This window comes from Eretmochelys imbricata, chromosome 5 (genome assembly GCF_965152235.1).
Source record: "Eretmochelys imbricata isolate rEreImb1 chromosome 5, rEreImb1.hap1, whole genome shotgun sequence".
NCBI lineage: Eukaryota > Metazoa > Chordata > Testudines > Cheloniidae > Eretmochelys > Eretmochelys imbricata.
Window position 1 is genome coordinate 18,267,201 of NC_135576.1, and position 19,846 is coordinate 18,287,046.

At 43.0% G+C, this 19,846-nt stretch overlaps 1 protein-coding gene across 1 annotated transcript in view; it reads left to right on the forward strand.

The window, feature by feature from the left end:
* Nucleotides 1-19,846, forward strand: part of DCC (DCC netrin 1 receptor) — a 948,458-nt gene that overhangs the window by 858,862 nt on the left and 69,750 nt on the right. The window contains exon 21 of the mRNA XM_077816218.1: nucleotides 3,620-3,652. Coding sequence (XP_077672344.1) covers nucleotides 3,620-3,652 — 33 coding nt within the window. The remainder of the gene's footprint in view (nucleotides 1-3,619; nucleotides 3,653-19,846) is intronic.

Genomic DNA, 19,846 nt, shown 5'->3' on the forward strand with positions numbered 1-19,846 from the left:
CTTTTGTAAAAAGATGAAACAATAACATTATAATTCAGATCTAGATTCCAATATGTAGGTGATTTGTATGCAATTATTCAAGGAACAAAATGAAAAGGAGTACTTGTGGCACCTTAGAGACTAACCAATTTATTTGAGCATAAGCTTTCGTGAGCTACAGCTCACTTCATCGGATGCATACTGTGGAAAGTATAGAAGATCTTTTTATACACACAAAGCATGAAAAAATGGGTGTTTTACCACTACCAAAAGGTTTTCTCTCCCCCCACCCCACTTTCCTGCTGGTAATAGTTTATCTAAAGTGATCACTCTCCTTACAATGTGTATGATAATCAAGGTGGGCCATTTCCAGCACAAATCCAGGTTTTCTCCACCCCCACCCCCACACAAACCCACTCTCCTGTTGGTAATAGCTTATCTAAAGTGATCACTCTCCTTACAATGTGTATGATAATCAAGGTGGGCCATTTCCAGCAGAAATCCAGGGTTTAACAAGAACGTTTGGGGGGGGTGGGTAGGAAAAAACAAGGGGAAATAGGTTACCTTGCATAATGACTTAGCCACTCCCAGTCTCTATTAAAGCTATACTCTTAGCCCAGCAGAAGCAGCTGTCCTATCTCAGGGCCTCTCCTTCTGCCCCTCCAACCCCACGAACATGATACAGTTCTGTGGTGACCTAGAATCCTATTTTCGACGTCTCCGACTCAAGGAATATTTCCAACACACCTCTGAACAACATACTAATCCACAAAGACCTCCCTACCAACACTACAAAAAGAAGGATTCTAGGTGGACTCCTCCTGAAGGTCGAGACAGCAGACTAGACTTCTTCATAGAGTGCTTCCGCCGACGTGCACGGACTGAAATTGTGGAAAAGCAGTATCACTTGCCCCATAACCTCAGCCGTGCAGAACACAATGCCATCCACAGCCTCAGAAACAACTCTGACATCATAATCAAAAAGGCTGACAAAGGAGGTGCTGTTGTCATCATGAATAGGTCGGAATATGAACAAGAGGCTGCTTGGCACTCCAACACCACTTTCTACAAGCCATTACTCTCTGATCCCACTGAGAGTTACAAAAGAAACTACAGCATTTGCTCAAGAAACTCCCTGAAAAAGCACAAGATCAAATCCGCACAGACACACCCTGGAACCCCGACCTGGGATATTCTATCTACTACCCAAGATCCATAAACCTGGAAATCCTGGGCGCCCCATCATCTCAGGCATTGGCACCCTGACAGCAGGATTGTCTGGCTATGTAGACTCCCTCCTCAGGCCCTACGCTACCAGCACTCCCAGCTACCTTCGAGACACCACTGACTTCCTGAGGAAACTTCAATCCATCGGTGATCTTCCTGATAACACCATCCTGGCCACTATGGATGTAGAAGCCCTCTACACCAACATTCCACACAAAGATGGACTACAAGCCGTCAAGAACACTATCCCCGATAATGTCACGGCAAACCTGGTGGCTGAACTTTGTGACTTTGTCCTTATCCATAACTATTTTACATTTGCGGACAATGTATACTTTCAAATCAGTGGCACTGCTATGGGTACCCACATGGCCCAAAAGTATGCCAACATTTTTATGGCTGACTTAGATCAACGCTTCCTCAGCTCTCGTCCCCTAAAGCCCCTACTCTACTTGCGCTATATTGATGACATCTTCATCATCTGGACCCATGGAAAAGAAGCCCTTGAGGAATTCCACCATGATTTCAACAATTTCCATCCCACCATCAACTTCAGCCTGGTCCAGTCCACACAAGAGATCCACTTCCTAGACACTCCAGTGCTAATAAACAATGGTCACATAACCACCACCCTATACCGGAAACCTACTGACCACTATTCCTACCTACATGCCTCCAGCTTTCACCCTGACCACATCACACGATCCATTGTCTACAGCCAAGCTCTGCGATACAACTGCATTTGCTCCAACCCCTCAGACAGAGACAAACACCTACAAGATCTCTATCAAGCATTCTTACAACTACAATACCCACCTGCGGAAGTGAAGAAACAGATTGATAGAGCCAGAAGAGTTCCCAGAAGTCACCTACTACAGGACAGGCCTAACAAAGAAAATAACAGAACGCCACTAGCCGTCACCTTCAGCCCCCAACTAAAACCCCTCCAATGCATTATTAAGGATCTACAACCTATCCTGAAGGATGACCCAACACTCTCAGAAATCTTGGGAGACAGGCCAGTCCTTGCCTACAGACAGCCCCCCAACCTGAAGCAAATACTCACCAGCAACCACATACTACACAACAGAACCACTAACCCAGGAACCTATCCTTGCAACAAAGCCCATTGCCAACTGTGCCCACATATCTATTCAGGGGACACCATCACAGGGCCTAATAAAATCACCCACACTATCAGAGGCTCGTTCACCTGCACATCCACCAATGTGATATATGCCATCATGTGCCAGCAATGCCCCTCTGCCATGTACATTGGTCAAACTGGACAGTCTCTGCATAAAAGAATAAATAGACACAAATCAGATGTCAAGAATTATAACATTAATAAATCAGTCGGAGAACACTTCCATCTCTCTGGTCACGTGATTACAGACATAAAAATTGCGATATTACAACAAAAAATCTTCAAAACCAGACTCCAGCGAGAGACTGTTGAATTGGAATTCATTTGCAAATTGGATACAATTAACTTAGGCTTGAATAGAGACTGGGAGTGGCTAAGTCATTATGCAAGGTAACCTATTTCCCCTTGTTTTTTCCTACCCACCCCCCCCAAACGTTCTTGTTAAACCCTGGATTTCTGCTGGAAATGGCCCACCTTGATTATCATACACATTGTAAGGAGAGGGATCACTTTAGATAAGCTATTACCAACAGGAGAGTGGGTTTGTGTGGGGGTGGGGGTGGAGAAAACCTGGATTTGTGTTGGAAATGGCCCACCTTGATTATCATACACATTGTAAGGAGAGTGATCACTTTAGATAAACTATTACCAGCAGGAAAGTGGGGTGGGGGGAGAGAAAACCTTTTGGTAGTGGTAAAACACCCATTTTTTCATGCTTTGTGTGTATAAAAAGATCTTCTATACTTTCCACAGTATGCATCCGATGAAGTGTTTTCCCATGAAAGCTTATGCTCAAATAAATTGTTTAGTCTCTAAGGTGCCACAAGTACTCCTTTTCTTTTTGCGAATACAGACTAACACGGCTGTTACTCTGAAACCATTCAAGTAACAGTCTCTCTCTCTCTCTCTCTCTCTCTCTCTTTCTCTTTTTCACTTCCAAGCTTAATTAAACTTCCCAGGGGATACTTCTAAGTTCATAGACCAGCAAGTTTAGGAAATATATAGTTTTCACTGCTTTATTTTTTTAAGAACTTGTGACTACATTTGATGAGAAATACAGTGCGACTTGTACTTGTCCTGTCTGTTCTTCAGAATCTCTTTGAACAGGAAAATGGTAAAATATCTCTCTTTGTCCCAGTCAATCTGCCAAAAGTGCAGGAGAGCAGCAACTTGATATGAAAACTTGCTAACAAAATTGTTGATTTGATATGTCAGCTTGCCTACTAGGAGCTGTCACAGTCTAATGATATTGTCTTTTTCTTGCAGTCGAGCACCCTGACAAAATGGCTAATGACCAAGGTACAGTAGCCTCAATCTGTCACGTTTTCTCTTAGAATCAGTGCTGAATGTTAGGAACGATGTTACTCGACACTTTGCATTCTGTTTTTCACCTGGGCTGCACACCTGATGAGGCAGGCACTGGCATGATAATTAATCTTGTTAATGAAGTTCTGCTTCGCAAAGGCTGCTGCTTTGATGGGGAAGATGTAAATTTTCTTGAGAGGAAATTGTTTTGTCTCTTTTCTGAAGGACCAATTAAAATGTCAAGCTTCTTTGTACGAAATAAATTTTTACTCTCTCTGCTGCATTTCTGAATAATTCACATTAAGTATAATTAAGTTCAGCATACTATTCAGACCGCTCTTGCACCCTTTCATGGGTTATAGATTAAAGTTCTGAAGTGTTGCAGTGAAAAATCATGAATCATTTTCTTTCTCAAGTCAGCAGCCCCTGTTTAATAAAAGCAAAGTTTAGTCAACTTTTCAAGGCATTATCATTGCTATGTTTACCAAATATGAAATGTTGTCTAACTAGTCATTTTTCTTCTGCTGTTAACTTACTACAGTTTTTTTATTATTTGTGTTGTCTGTTGCTTGGAAATTTTCATCTTCTTTTTACTCCAAACTGATTTATTGTCGACATCCGTTTCCAATGCAACTATAGCATCTTCCACATAAGTAATGTCATTCAAAACATTGAGAGGGGGAAATATTCACAATGATATCTGAAAAGTTTAAGGCTATGAAGTTTAAGAAGGTGATTTGAACTCCCATTTCACACTAATTTCAATGGAAAGAAGGTCTCCAAACCCCATAGGTCTCTCTTCACTTGGGGAAAAGGTGCAGTGTTACCTTCTGTTAGCTAACTCGAGTTAGCTAACATGACGTAAAATCCTAGTGAAGACAATGCAGTTTGTAGCTTTCACTTGTGTAAGCAGGTCACAGTAAAGCCTATGCTCTCCCATAGTCTGTACCTCAACTTGCTAGCACCTGTGAAAGCTATAAACTGTATCTTAAGTAGGATTTTACATCATGTAAGTTACCACAAGGTAATAACATACCTCCCACCCCAGTGAAGATACGTCCTTAGACTGTTTTGAAAATCCACCCTAAGGTTTCAGGATTTCATTCTTTATCTTTGGGGACAGGGATCTCAACATTTATCTTTTTGAAACTTGACATTTGATTTCAACCAATGTTAGGTTTTTCACCAGAACACACAAATTTCATGCTTTTACATGAAAAACCAATTTTATTTTGTTTTGGAAAATGTGAAAAATTGTGGGCTGCAAAATAGTTTCAAATTAACCCCTCACCCTTGCCTTTTTAAAATAATTGTTCTTTCCAAGTAGGCCTAACAAGCAATAAATAGGGCTGTCAAACAATTTAAAAAATAATTGCAATTAAGCATGAGATTTTAAAAAATTGTTGCGAATGAACACAATTTTAATGGCACCGTTAAACAATAAAATACAGGCAGTCCTCGGCTTACAACACAATTGGTTCCTGAAAATTGCATTGTAAGTCAAAACATCGTAACTTGGAACTGCAATCCACTCCATTACGGGACCGAGCGTCATTAAGTCAAAACCAGTTGTCATAAGTCAAATCAAGGTATCAATTCAGAAACATCTCATCGTAAGTCAAACGTTGTAAAGTCGAGGACTGCCTGTACCATTTAAATGTATTATAAATATTTTTGGTAGTTTTTCCACATTTTCAGATATATTGATTTCAAATACAACACAGAATACAAAGTGTACAAGTGGTCTCTTAATTATTTTGGATTACAAATATGTTCACAGTAAAAAATATAAACAAAAGAAATAGTATTTTTCAGTTTACCTCATACAAATACTGTAGGGCAATCCCTTTATCATGAAAGTGCAACTTACAAATGTAGATTTTTTTGGTGACATAACTGCACTCAAAAGCAAAACAGTGTAAAACTTTACAGCCTACAAGTCAAAGCACAAAGAGGCATACGAATGTTTTAGCATATCTGGCACATAAATACCTTGCAACGCCCTCTACAACAGTCCCATGTGAATGCTTGTTCTCACTCATAGGTGACATTGTAGTTAAGAAGCGGGCGACATGATCTCCCATAAATGTAAACAAACTTGTTTGTCTGTGCGATTGGCTGAACAAGACGTAAGATTGAGTGGACTTGTATAAGGCGAATTGAAAAATACTATTTCTTTTGTTTATATTTTTATGATGTAAATATTTGTAATAAAAATAATACTAAAAGGTGAGCACCGTACACTTTGTATTCTGTGTTGTAATTTAAAACAATATGTTTGAAAATGTAGAAAAACATTCAGAAATATTTATTATACATTTAAATTGGTATTCTATTATTGTTTAACAGTGCAATTAAAATGGTAATTAATTGTAACTATTCTTTAATCTAGTTAATTTGTTTTGCATTAATTGCATACGTTAACTGTGATTAATTGACAGCCCTAATAATAAAATTATCAGTACTGAGGAACAGTTAAGAATAATAAGTAGATAGGCTATGATTTTCAGTGGGGCCTAAACCACTTAGGCACTCTTCTTCTAATTAAAGACAATGTGAGTTGGGCACATAACTCCATTAGATCTCTGCAAAAATCTCAGCATATTTCATTAGACTTGCCTTAGCTGATAAAACAAACGGGGCATCTTGATTTTCAGTAAGATCCCCAACTGTTATAACTCCAGGACTGCCTGTTACAAAATGTTCCTTCTACCTTTGATGCCAGTTTACAAATGAGGCAATCAAGTAATCAGTCAATTCTGATCTTAATAGAAAATCAGGAGTGTAAAGAAGATGCCAATTTGCTCAGATACCTTGGGAATGATTTTAAAAAAATGCAAATAGAGGGAAACTTGAGTTATCATTTTGGTAACAGTGCAGCTAACTTGCTACCCACATAATAAATTTGGATTATCAACTTGAAATCCAACAATATAACATAAAATAGGCTTGAAAACAAAAGGGTAGGGGGGTTTTTAGTGATAACTGTTGCTCTTCAAAGCATTATGGTATGGTGCATTAATTCAAGTTAGATGTAAAACTGCATGTACATAACATAATATTGCACAATTTAATGTTTTGTGTCATGCCCCTCTTGCTGTCACTTCAGATAGCAAATAACTAATCTAGGCCTCAGCCCTCCAACAGACTCTGTACAGACAGGCACCTGCACCCATATGGAACCCCAGTAGGGCTCCATACTGGTGCTTATGTTTGCCTTCCTAGAGTTACTTAAAGGATGAGGGCTGTAGTTTTTCTGTGGGCATTGGAGTTCTATTTCTGAATGTGTGGTGTACAAAATTGCTATAGCTTGGTTATCCAGGCCTGTCTTACCTCTAGTTCAGGATTCTTCTGTATTTGTCCCACAGCTACTGCCCATGAAAAAGGTGCATAATTTAAATATGAAGTCAGGATCAGCGGTGTTCTTCTTTCTTGTCTGCTGGCTTGTATCCATGTAGAAACCAGCAAAAATACAGGAACATTTATTGAATATTCTAGATACAGCATTGGCTATGCCCTTTTAAAAAATTAATAAGTAGGGGGGAAAAGTATAGTCTTCTCTTCATTTTCTCTAGACTTGCCCGAGTCCCTCTTGGAAAAAGATCAGAGCCTCAGCAGAGAGGCCGGTTGCACCCCCTTTGAAAAATGGTGCTGTAGTTTAATTCATGTGAAGAACTAAATAAGCATGTCAGTTGAAGGTAGAACTAGCCTGTGTATCATATACGAATATACATTCCTTGTATCACCAAGAGATCTAATCACTTCCTTTTCCACTGTAATAAACATGCATTTTACTACAGATTCAAATAGGGTCTTGAATACTGTGCAGATATAATACCAGGATATGCACAAGGCTATTTCAAGTTTGTTTATATAAATCTGTTAGGAAAATAGGAAAATAGCTCCAGTTGCCCAGAACTACTGCTCAGCAAGGCTCAGTGCAGGTCTATGCTGAGAATGTACATGGTACTTTGATTCACTGATCAAAGAACAAGTGTAGTATCACGAGTAATGTTACAGTTAAGGTTTTGTCAGCACAAACATAATCCTTTTACCCTAGATAAATTAGAGGATTGGGCCAAAAGAAATCTGATGAGGTTCAACGAAGACAAGTGCAGAGTCCTGCACTTAGGATGGAAGAATCCCATGCAGTGCTACAGACTAGGGACCGAATGGCTAGGCAGCAGTTCTGCAGAAAAGGACCTAGGGGTTACAGTGGACGAGAAGCTGGATATGAGTCAACAGTGTGCCCTTGTTGCCAAGAAGGCTAACGGCATTTTGGGCTGTATAAGTAGGGGCATTGCCAGCAGATCGAGGGACGTAATCGTTCCCCTCTATTTGACGTTGGTGTGTCCAGTTTTGGGCCCCACACTTCAAGAAGGATGTGGAAAAATTGGAAAGAGTCCATCGCAGGGCAACAAAAATGATTAGGGGACTGGAACACATGATTTATGAGGAGAGGCTGCGGGACCTGGGATTATTTAGTCTTCAGAAGAGAAGAATGAGGGGGGATTTGATAGCTGCTTTCAACTACCTGAAAGGGGGTTCCAAAGAGGATGGATCTAGACGGTTCTCAGTGGTAGCAGATGACAGAAGAAGGAGTAATGGTATCAAGTTGCAGTGGGGGAGGTTTAGATTGGATATTAGGAAAAACTTCTTCACTAAGAGGGTGGTGAAGCACTGGAATGCATTACCTAGGGAGGTGGTGGAATCTCCTTCCTTAGAGGTTTTTAAGGTCAGGCTTGACAAAGCCCTGGCTGGGATGATTTAGTTGGGGATTGGCCCTGCTTTGAGCAGGGGGTTGGACTAGATGACCTCCTGAGGTCCCTTCCAACCCTGATATTCTATGATTCTTTTGAACTGAAAGTGAGAAAGCAGGACTTTCTGTCCTATTATAGGCACTAAACACAGTTGTAACTCAAGATAACTTATAGAGAGAGCTAGTTTCGAAGAGCCACATATAATACACATAGAAGTTGATATAGAAAAGTATATCAATATTGTAAAAACAACAGGATGGATAGATAGCACAGCAAGGCTGATGGATAGGTGTAGTAGGAGCTCAAGTTTTCAGTCAGAATAAGATAGGGGTGTTTTTTCTTTTCTCCATACTGAGACTCTGAGATCCTCATGCAGGGAGCTCTATATCTTACCTAGTGTCAGGCTCACTGTCAAGCAGTTAAAATTAGGTACTTAAACTGACAGTGACATGGGAGTTGTGGGTGCTGACCTGCATGTTTAGGTGCATGCTAATTTGAAGATTAGGCCTAAGTGACTTGCCGGGGCGGGGCTATTGTCTCTCTCTGAGCCGAATTTAGAATTGAGATGCTCCTGGTCCCCATTCTCAGGCTCGTGTTACTAAACTGTATCTTTCTTCTGACTTCCATTTTCAAGCACAGTCCATCAACCCCATATAGAAATCATGTTCATGGTGTTCTTCCACTACATCATCACCAATCACTTCCTGTAGGGGATTCTCTCCACCAAAGTGTCCCGTAAATTAAATATACTCTAAAACACAGTTCCAGAGCTATGGCAGTCATAGCAATAGAGCTCCTGCTAGATGTGTTGTTGGTGAACTGTATCATGGCAATCTGAATTGTGTCAAGTAGAATGGAAAGACACCTTGAATATTACCAGTGGTACTGGCAGGCACAAATTTATTCTTAAAAAATCAAAACACATTTTAAATGTATCAGTTAGGTTTAATTGTCTTAGACATGAAAGTTACACTCCTTCAGACCATAGTTAATCACCATTATGACACAAGAACCTGAGGATGTCTCATGGAGTACTGAGATGCAGACTCTTGCATGTAGGCCATACATTGAAAGTCAGTGTCAGCAACTACAAAAGCGTTATCACTGGATTGCTCTTTGGTTAAATGAGTTAGTGGTCTCAGCTCAGTTACTAGAGTACAGATTTCCGCAATCTTGTTTTCAATCCCAGAAGGGAGACCAAGGATTGACAACTGAAAAACTCTGAATCATATAGCTGGTCAGGATTTTTACAGATCCTGCCCATACTGGAACTGTCCTGTGTAGGTCTTTCAATGCTCTCAATCCAGCAACTTTCATGAACACAAAATTAAATTTTAAAAGTAACTTAAAGGCTAAAATACGGTCCCTAGAACAATCTGAGGAATGTTTGTGATATATGTGATTAAATAAACTCTGAATAAAATTTGATTTGGTTGGGTATAGATTTCAGAAAGTGTTTTAATCTACTATATTCTGAGATTCAAGTGCAACCAATACATTCAGGGGGTTAAGTTAATATTGAGATTTCAGACATAGTCTATGAATACCCTAGTTTGTTTTGATTTGGAGTTTGTTTAGGGAGTTTTTTGACTGGGCCACATTATTGATACATTATAAATGTAGTTTGTTGTTTTAACAGACATTAGGATATTCTGAGCTCATGTTCTGTGTTTTGAAACATTCTGGTATTACCTATACACAAATATGTTTCCAGAGTAGCTCTAACGTACCATTTTGAGTTATTTATGACTGTGTTATGTAAAAACCAGGCTTTAATTTCCCATCCATCTATGATATCTCACTTAGGGATAATAGTAAGACTTTTGCACCACGCAGAAACAGCACATTTCTGTGGACTACTTAGTATTGTATGTCATTAAGGATCCCATCTTATGGTATGTAATGTGCATTGGATCAGGTCCTAAATCAGTAAAGAGGTACGTTAAAGTCATCTAATAAATTTCTTAAGCATATGAGCCAAATCCTGAGGTTCTTATTCAGTTTTCACACAATTCTTACACAAACTACTGTTTGTCCTGGCCCCACTGAAGTCAAGATAATTTTGACATTGGCTTCAGTGGAGGTAAGTAAGCACCAAGTAAAACCTTAGTAAGGATCTCAGGATTTGGCCCAGTAGAAGCACACACCAAGATAAAATCCAATTAGAAGCTGAGTTTTGATTATAAGGTGATAAGCACCCTAGACATACCTAAGAGAGTGTTGGATCAGGCCCTTAGGGTGTATTCCATCACATCTGTCCTTCTCATAGAATAACAGAATTTACCCTATTAGGGCATCTGCTTCATTCTACTGTTAGTGCAGGATTGTTCCTGCCAACATAATCTCCAATGTTTCTCCCACAGAGTTTTCCACTTTGGAATCTAGAAAGACTATCATGCCTATAATGAGACCTATTTGCTCCCCAGGTTCCAAAGCAGCTACTGAGAAATGCATTATTTTTTCCATACATTATTTTTTCCTTCAATTTTCTGCCTGTGCTCCCTCCCATTTCTTTTGCTGCAGCTGTTTCATTAACCCCCTGCCTATCCTTCCACTAGGATTATGGTTTGGATGGAGCAAAGAAAGAGATTTACAGGAAAGAGGAGACAGAGGGAGGATGAGAAACTCACATGGCTCAGCAGGACCTAACCATGACCCTTAATGACAGCTATGTCATCACAGCATGCTCTAATAACATGAGAGCTGCATGCAGTGAAGTAGGTGGGAGCATTGGTGGTGTCAAAGCCACTCTGCTAGTTCAGCCTAGGCAACTAACTTCTGCTGTCAGCTGCTCAGTATCTAAAAGGTCAAAAGAGCAAGCTAGGAAAAGAGGCAAGAGCACAAGGCAGGCACTTGTCAACAAAGGAGAAGGGAAAAGAAGCACAGCAGATAAAGAAAACAAATAAGAGCACAGTGAACTGCTTAAAAGCAGGGCCTAGTGAGATTTTCAAAAACTTTCTTATTTTCAAAAGACTTCTCACTGTGAGTTAGGTGCCTAGGCACATTTAAAAATTCCATTTGACATCAATCTGTATCTTTAGGCACCTAAATACCTTTAAAAATCCATCCCTGAATGTCCAGGAATAGGGAGTCCCCCTTGCTCTTTGCAGAGGTTAGAGGTACACAGAGATTTAAGGCAATGTACATTGAGTGTGAAATTTTCAAAAGTGCCTAAGTCACTGAGAAGCCAAAATCTAGTTTACAAATGTACCCAAATCCCTTAGGAGCCTTCGTGCCATGGGTTAGGTGCATTTGGAAATGGCATTTAGGTTCCCCTTATTTACTTTGAATGTGTGAGATTTATAGGCCTGCTCAAGTTCCAAGGCAATAACTGTCAATATGAAGGTAAAAGTAAAATTATAGACCAGGTCATATGAGAAGGAATTTTTGTCAGAGGCACAAAGTACACATGAAAGAGGATCCGAGGTGTGTAGATACTTTCAAACAGCTTGTTAGAATTGCTGAGTAACAAAGTCTTGTTGAAGTCTAAATAGTTTCTCTTTAAGATTTTTTTTTTAAATAAGTGGACAGTGGGTGATGAAGAGGTTGGTTTATTTTGTTTTATCCTATCCCAGTTTTCATATGATAAGCTAATATCAAGTTCTTCATTCCATATTTTCTCTGGATAGGAGCAGATTAGTATATAGGTAGCTAATGAGAAAATAGTAGCAGTTACATGCAGAATTAAGGTTGGTTCCAAATTTGGCAATCATGTCTTCTCAGGTGACAAGCTGATTCTTATGTGTGGACTTAGGTAAGTTTTATCATTGATTTGTAATGTTTGGTCAATGGGAACATGTGAGTCTTTGAGTTGATATTTTCCTTATCCTGGGGGAAGTTCAGTAGATTTTTTTTCTTCAAATAAATAATCTATGCAATGACTCCTTTGAACTTTCCAGAGTTGGTTAGGTTCAATTTGCCAGTATAGACTGCTGTGTTATTTCAAATTAGAATTGTGTTGTGTGTTGAGGAGAAGTCAGATTTTCAAATAACATTACCCTTTTGGTGGTAGCCCATGAGTGACAGATTTACAGGGGCATGTATAAAATGTACTACCATTAGGAATAATTTCACGATGTACAAGTCCAATGGAGTGCCATCTGCCTTATCTATAGTTTATAAACCTTGAAAAAACAATGGACCAGAAGAACTATGCCAATTTACACCTGCTGAGTATCTGATCTAACAAGCATATCTGGCAGGATGTAAAGAAGTTCTCCTCAGATAGGTCTAGCATCAGAAGCACTGGTGGAAGATCACTCAAGACTGAAAACCAAGACTCATGTCTCAAAATCCTGGAGAAAATGGTGGCCTTCGTCATTCTGAGGGCATTCAGCAAGGCATCCAAACAGATCCCTGTGAATTCAAAAGATTTTGACTTTTCTGGATAGGGAATGAATGCATTGCACATGGCTTGCACCTAACCACTTTACACCTCAGTGGTTTTGAGCTCATGAATAAATAGAGCACTAATTGTTTTAGCTTTCAGGGAAATAGGGTTTTTAAGGCAGGCTCGTCATGCTGAGAACTTAACTTTCTGTCATTCAACCTTTGCCATGTTTGGATTACAGTGGGCATGTTGCGGTTTGGCTATTTGAAGCATAAACCATCCAGTGTTCAATATCATTAATCTGAAAACTATAAACCGTCTCATTGTTTTGCTTACTGCTTCCTCTCTGTCAGTATGAAAACAACTGCAAATACATCTGTAGCCTGATGTCAGCCTAGAGACAGCAACCTGCTCCCATACTGTGACAGCAGAAGGCAGCTAACTCTCCTCTTTACCTTTTGCGAAGCTTCTGTTAGCTCCAGGCTTTTGGTATTATACCCTAAGTCTCTCTTGGAAGCTGTGAACATAGCAGAGATAAAAAAGATGAGTAATTCATGAGCATCTCAAACAGCTGCTTTCTAAACAAATTTATTTATTTGTTTACGGTTTACATATTCACCAAGCCAAGCAATAATGTTGCTAGTGGCTAAGTGGGGCTCTTGGAGCCCACCGCTGGATTTGGCTAGCAGACACTCCTCCACAATGTATATCATTGTTAGATCTGCACCACAGCTGCAGCTTGGATTGTCTCAAAGACCCCCAACGGTGCTGGTTGGCTGCACAAAGGCCTTGTCCAGTCCAGAATCGGTAAAGAAGGGCCCACTGATGACCTGGCAGTTCAAAGCCGGGCAAGCAGACAGTAGGGTCTGTGACAAGGAACTGACTGCTGGTTGAAGTTAAGCACCAGTCTTCCCACCACAGGGCTCTGCTGTCACATCCTAGCATGGCAGCCTCAACCACAGTTGGTGTCGTGATGAAAGAGATGTAGCTGGTGGACTAAAAAGGTCATTAAACAAGGGCAAGCTTGGGTTGGCACATAACTTCTCAAGCAACTTGCCAGCTGCAATCTCCCTCATTATGTAAGGGTGAGCAGTGTGGCTGAGAACTAGGAGCCATAGAAGCATACGCCATGCATGGGGGGAGTATGCAGAGTCAAATGCCCCTCAAGAATTCTGCTTAGACAACCAGGGAGGAGAAGGGCTCTGTCCTTCTCCTGCCATGCCTTTCCCCCCAGCACATTTGGCCCCATCCCTGGCAGCCAGGTCCGGGCGGGGAGTGGACTCAGTGAGACTAGCCACTTCTCATGCCGGCCACTCGGGTCACTGCTCTGTGCCTGCGAGAGTCTGGCTGGGGCAGTGGCAGTGGTGGCTGGGCTGTCTCTCAGGCAGCTGCTACGCTGCACAGAGCAGTGACCCTGAGCAGCCTAGTTCAGCCAGTGTGAGAAGTGACTCTGTCCCACCACCTCTGCTCCCCACCTAGGCCCAGCTGCCAGGGGGAGTGGCTGAATGTGCCACGGGGAGACACAGTGGGAGAAGGACAGAGCCTTTCCCCACACAGGTAACTTTGGTGGGGTGGGGAGAGCACAGTGGCCCCAGGCTGGGCTCAGGGCTGGGGGGTCCCTGGGCACAGGAGACACATGGGGTGGTCATGTGTCCTCCCCTTTAGATTGTGCCCCACCAGTATTAGGATGCACAAGTCATCTATGCATGGAAGATGAGTCAGTCAGAGAGTTCCTGGTATGATGCACGTTGTTGAGTTGAGTTGTGTCAAGGTTCCTCCCCCACTCTGAACTCTAGGGTACAGATGTGGGGACCTGCATGAAAAACCTCCTAAGCTTATCTTTACCAGCTTAGGTCAAAACTTCCCCAAGGTACAAAGTATTTCACCCGTGATCCTTGGAATGGCCGCTACCACCACCAAACTAATACTGGTTACTGGGGAAGAGCTGTTTGGACGCGTCTTTCCCCCCAAAATACTTCCCAAAACCCTGCACCCCACTTCCTGGACAAGGTTTGGTAAAAAGCCTCACCAATTTGCCTAGGTGACTACAGACCCAGACCCTTGGATCTTAAGAACAATGAACAATCCTCCCAACACTTGCACCCCCCCCTTTCCTGGGAAATGTTGGATAAAAAGCCTCACCAATTTGCATAGGTGACCACAGACCCAAACCCTTGGATCTGAGAACAATGAAAAAACATTCAGTTTTTTACAAGAAGACTTTTAATAGAAAATAGAAGTAAATTGAAATGAAGAAATCCCCCCTGTAAAATCAGGATGGTAGATATCTTACAGGGTAATTAGATTAAAAAACATAGAGAACCCCTCTAGGCAAAACCTTAAGTTACAAAAAAGATACACAGACAGAAATAGTTATTCTATTCAGCACAATTCTTTTCTCAGCCATTTAAAGAAATCATAATCTAACACATACCTAGCTAGATTACTTACTAAAAGTTCTAAGACTCCATTCCTGTTCTGTCCCTGGCAAAAGCAGCATACAGACAGACACAGACCCTTTGTTTCTCTCCCTCCTCCCAGCTTTTGAAAGTATCTTGTCCCCTCATTGGTCATTTTGGTCAGGTGCCAGCGAGGTTACCTTTAGCTTCTTAACCCTTTACAGGTGAGAGGAGCTTTCCCCTGGCCAGGAGGAATTTCAAAGGTGTTTACCCTTCCCCTTATATTTATGACACGCCCCCCAAATCTCAGCTAGGGTGAAACACTGGCTGGGATTTCTTCCTGGAGCTCTAGGAAAAACAGAGTTAATAAGACACATGCATCTCTAAATATACTACCAAGTACATAAAGACTAACAATATTTTCCACATCTTAAGGACGATTTTAACCAGTTGATTCTGGGAAACTTTCACGGGAGAGTGCATCAGCCACTTTGTTAGAAGCTCCTGAGATGTGTTGGATGTCGAAATCAAAATCTTGGAGAGCTAAACTCCACCGAAGAAGTTTTTTGTTAGTTTCTTTGACGGTGTGAAGCCACTTCAGTGCAGCATGGTCGGTTTGCAGGTGGAAACGCCGTCCCCAAACATATGGGCGTAGCTTTTCCAGAGCGTAGACAATGGCATAACATTCTTTTTCAGTGACTGACCAGTTGCTTTCCCTCTCAGACAGTTTTTTGCTGAGAAACACTACAGGGTGGAATTCTTGATCAGGTCCTTTCTGCATTAAAACTGCTCCCACACCACGCTCGGAGGCATCTGTGGTTACTAGGAACGGTTTGTCAAAGTCTGGGGCCCTTAGTACAGGGTCAGACATGAGTGTCGCTTTAAGCTTGTTAAAGGCCTTCTGACACTTTCCGGTCCACTGAACAGCATTTGGCTGTTTCTTTTTGGTTAGGTCTGTCAGTGGGGCAGCGATTTGGCTGTAGTGCGGTACAAATCGTCTGTAATAACCAGCCAAGCCTAAGAAGGATTGAACCTGTTTCTTTGACTTTGGGACAGGCCACTTTTGGATAGCATCCACTTTGGCCTGTAGGGGGCTGATAGTTCCTTGACCCACCTGGTGTCCAAGGTAAGTCACTCTGTTTAGGCCTATTTGACACTTCTTAGCCTTAACAGTTAGTCCTGCCTCCCTTATGTGCTCAAGGACTTTTTGTAGATGTTCCAGGTGGTCTGCCCAGGAATCCGAAAATATGGCCACATCGTCAAGGTAGGCGACTGCATATTCTCCTAATCCCGCTAGGAGACCATCTACAAGTCTTTGGAAAGTGGCGGGTGCATTTCGCAGCCCGAAAGGGAGTACATTAAATTCATACAGCCCGAGATGTGTGATGAAGGCTGACCTTTCCTTGGCAGATTCATCTAGCGGTACCTGCCAGTACCCCTTTGTTAAGTCCAAGGTAGAGATGAACTGGGCCCGTCCCAGTTTCTCTAACAGTTCATCTGTGCGTGGCATTGGATAGTTGTCTGGGCGAGTTACAGCATTCAGCTTACGGTAGTCCACGCAAAAACGTATTTCCCCATCTGGTTTGGGAACTAGAACCACTGGAGATGCCCATGCACTTTCAGAGGGGCGGATTACACCCATCTGTAACATATCCTGGATCTCCCGTTCTATAGCAGTTTTAGCTTGAGGAGACACCCGGTAAGGTTGGACCCTAATTGGGTGAGCATTACCTGTGTCAATGGAGTGGTATGCCCGTTCAGTCAGTCCTGGGGTGGCTGAGAACGTTGGCGCGTAGCTAGTGCACAGCTCCTGGATCTGCTGTCGCTGCATACGCCCAAGGGTCATGGAGAGGTTCACCTCTTCCACACCACCAGCACATTTCCCTTCGTAGTAGACACCTTCAGGCCACTCAGCATCATCTTCTCCCTGGGCTGTAAACTGACAAACCTTTAATTCTCTGGAATAAAAGGGCTTTAGAGAATTAATATGGTACACCTTAGGCTTTCGGTTGGAGGTGGGGAATGCTATGAGATAATTAACAGCTCCCAGGCGCTCCTGGACCGTGAATGGCCCTTCCCACGATGCTTCCATTTTATGGGCCTGGAGCGCCCTTAAGACCATGACCTGGTCTCCTACTTTGAAGGAACGCTCTCTGGCATGTTTATCATACCAGGCTTTTTGCTCTTTTTGAGCATCCTGTAAGTTTTCTTTAGCAAGGGCTAAAGAGGTTCGGAGGGTGTTTTGTAGGTTGGTTACAAAGTCCAGAATGTTAGTTCCTGGAGAAGGTGTAAATCCCTCCCATTGCTGCTTCACCAACTGCAATGGCCCCTTAACCTCACGGCCATATACAAGTTCAAATGGGGAAAACCCTAAACTGGGATGTGGTACAGCTCTGTAGGCAAAGAGCAACTGCTGCAACACTAGGTCCCAATCATTGGAGTGCTCATTTACGAATTTACGTATCATGGCCCCCAAAGTTCCATTAAACTTCTCCACCATGCCATTTGTTTGATGGTGGTAAGGAGTGGCAACCAAGTGATTTACCCCATGAGCTTCCCAAAGGTTTTTCATAGTTCCTGCCAGGAAATTAGTCCCTGCATCTGTGAGGATGTCGGAGGGCCAACCTACCCTGGCAAAAATGTCTGCTAGTGCCTGGCATACACTTTTAGCCCTGGTGTTGCTTAGAGCTACTGCTTCCGGCCATCGGGTGGCAAAATCCATGAAAGTCAGTATGTACTGCTTTCCTCTGGCTGTCTTTTTCGGAAAAGGACCCAGAATATCCACAGCTACTCGCTGAAATGGAACTTCAATGATGGGGAGTGGTTGTAGAGGGGCTTTGACCTGGTCTTGGGGTTTTCCCACTCTTTGGCACACCTCACAAGACTGGACATAGGTAGAAACATCCTTGCCCATTCCCTCCCAGTGGAATGACCCCCCCAAACGGTCTTTGGTCCTGTTCACCCCAGCATGGCCACTAGGGTGATCGTGGGCTAAGCTCAAGAGCTTGGCCCGGTATTTAGTTGGAACTACCAACTGTCTCTGAGGATGCCAGTCTTCCTGGTGTCCACCAGAAAGAGTTTCCTTGTATAAAAGTCCTCTTTCTACAACAAACCTGGATCGATTAGAAGAGCTGAGAGGCGGTGGGTTGCTCCGTGCCGCTGTCCAAGCTCTCTGGAGGCTTTCATCTGCTTCCTGTTCGGTCTGGAACTGTTCCCTTGATGCTGGAGACATCAGTCCCTCATTGGATTGTGGACCTAGGCTTGGTCCCTCTGGAAGCAATATAGGGGATGGAGCTGTTTCTGTTGACTGTGAACCGCTCTCCGCTGGTGCACTATGTTGGGATTCAGGCTCCGGCTGAGCCTCTTGTGTAGGGTTATCGGCTGCTGCCAGTTCAGGTTCAGTGGGGCCCTCTGGTGTTGAGGTTGCAAGTACTGGATTCAGTGCTGACACAGGGTCTGGTGTTGGTTGTTCGGCTGGTTCCGGTTCTGGGACTGGTTCCGTCTGGGTCTCTGGGACTGGATCCACTACTGCTGTTGCAGACATTGGCCTAAGGTCCAGGTCCATCACCTCTGACTGGGTCCTGATAGCAGTTTCCGGAACAGAGCTAGGCCTCACGGCTTGTTTAGCCTGGCTGCGGGTGACCGTTCCCACCCTCTTGGCCTGCTTCACATGATTGGCCAAGTCTTCCCCCAACAGCATGGGGATGGGATAATCATCATAGACTGCAAAAGTCCACATTCCTGACCAGCCCTTGTACTGGACAGGCAACTTGGCTGTAGGCAAATTGAAAGAGTTGGACTTGAAGGGTTGAATCGTCACTTGGATCTCTGGGTTGATTAAATTGGGGTCCACTAAGGAAGCATGGATAGCTGACACTTGTGCTCCGGTGTCCCTCCACGCGGTGACCTTCTTCCCGCCCACACTCACAGTTTCCCTCCGCTCTAAGGGTATCTGGGAAGTATCTGGGCCTGTGGACCTCTGGTGTGATTCCGGTGCAATGAACTGTAATCTGTTGGGGTTCTTGGGGCAGTTGGCCTTTACATGCCCCAGCTCGTTACATTTAAAACATCGTCCAGCTGACGGGTCACTGGGGCGAGGAGGGTTGCTGGAGAACGGGGTGGCAGGACGATAAGGGGTCTGGAGGGTTCTTTGGGAGGTAGGTGGGGCCTTGGGCGGCCCCCGGTAATAGGGTGTGGTCTGGGGTGGTCCCTTCTGGTCTCCGCTCCAACTGCGACCAGTTTTCTTCTTCTCTGCCACCTCCACCCATCTGGCTCCAATCTCTCCTGCCTCGATTACAGTTTTGGGTTTCCCATCTAGGATGTATCTTTCTATTTCCTCAGGAACACCCTCTAAGAATTGTTCCATTTGCATTAGGAAGGGCAAATTTACTGGAGATTCAACACTTGCTCCTGATATCCAGGCATCCCAATGTTTCACAATGTGGTAGGCATGTCGGGTAAATGACATGTCTGGTTTCCACCTTAGGGCTCTGAACCTCCGACGAGACTGCTCGGGTGTTATCCCCATTCTGACTCTCGCCTTGGATTTAAACAGTTCATACTTGTTCATGTGTTCTTTAGGCATTTCAGCTGCCACCTCAGCTAAGGGTCCACTGAGCTGCGGCCTCAGCTCTACCATGTACTGGTCAGTAGAGAGGTTGTATCCAAGGCAGGCCCTTTCGAAGTTTTCTAGGAAGGC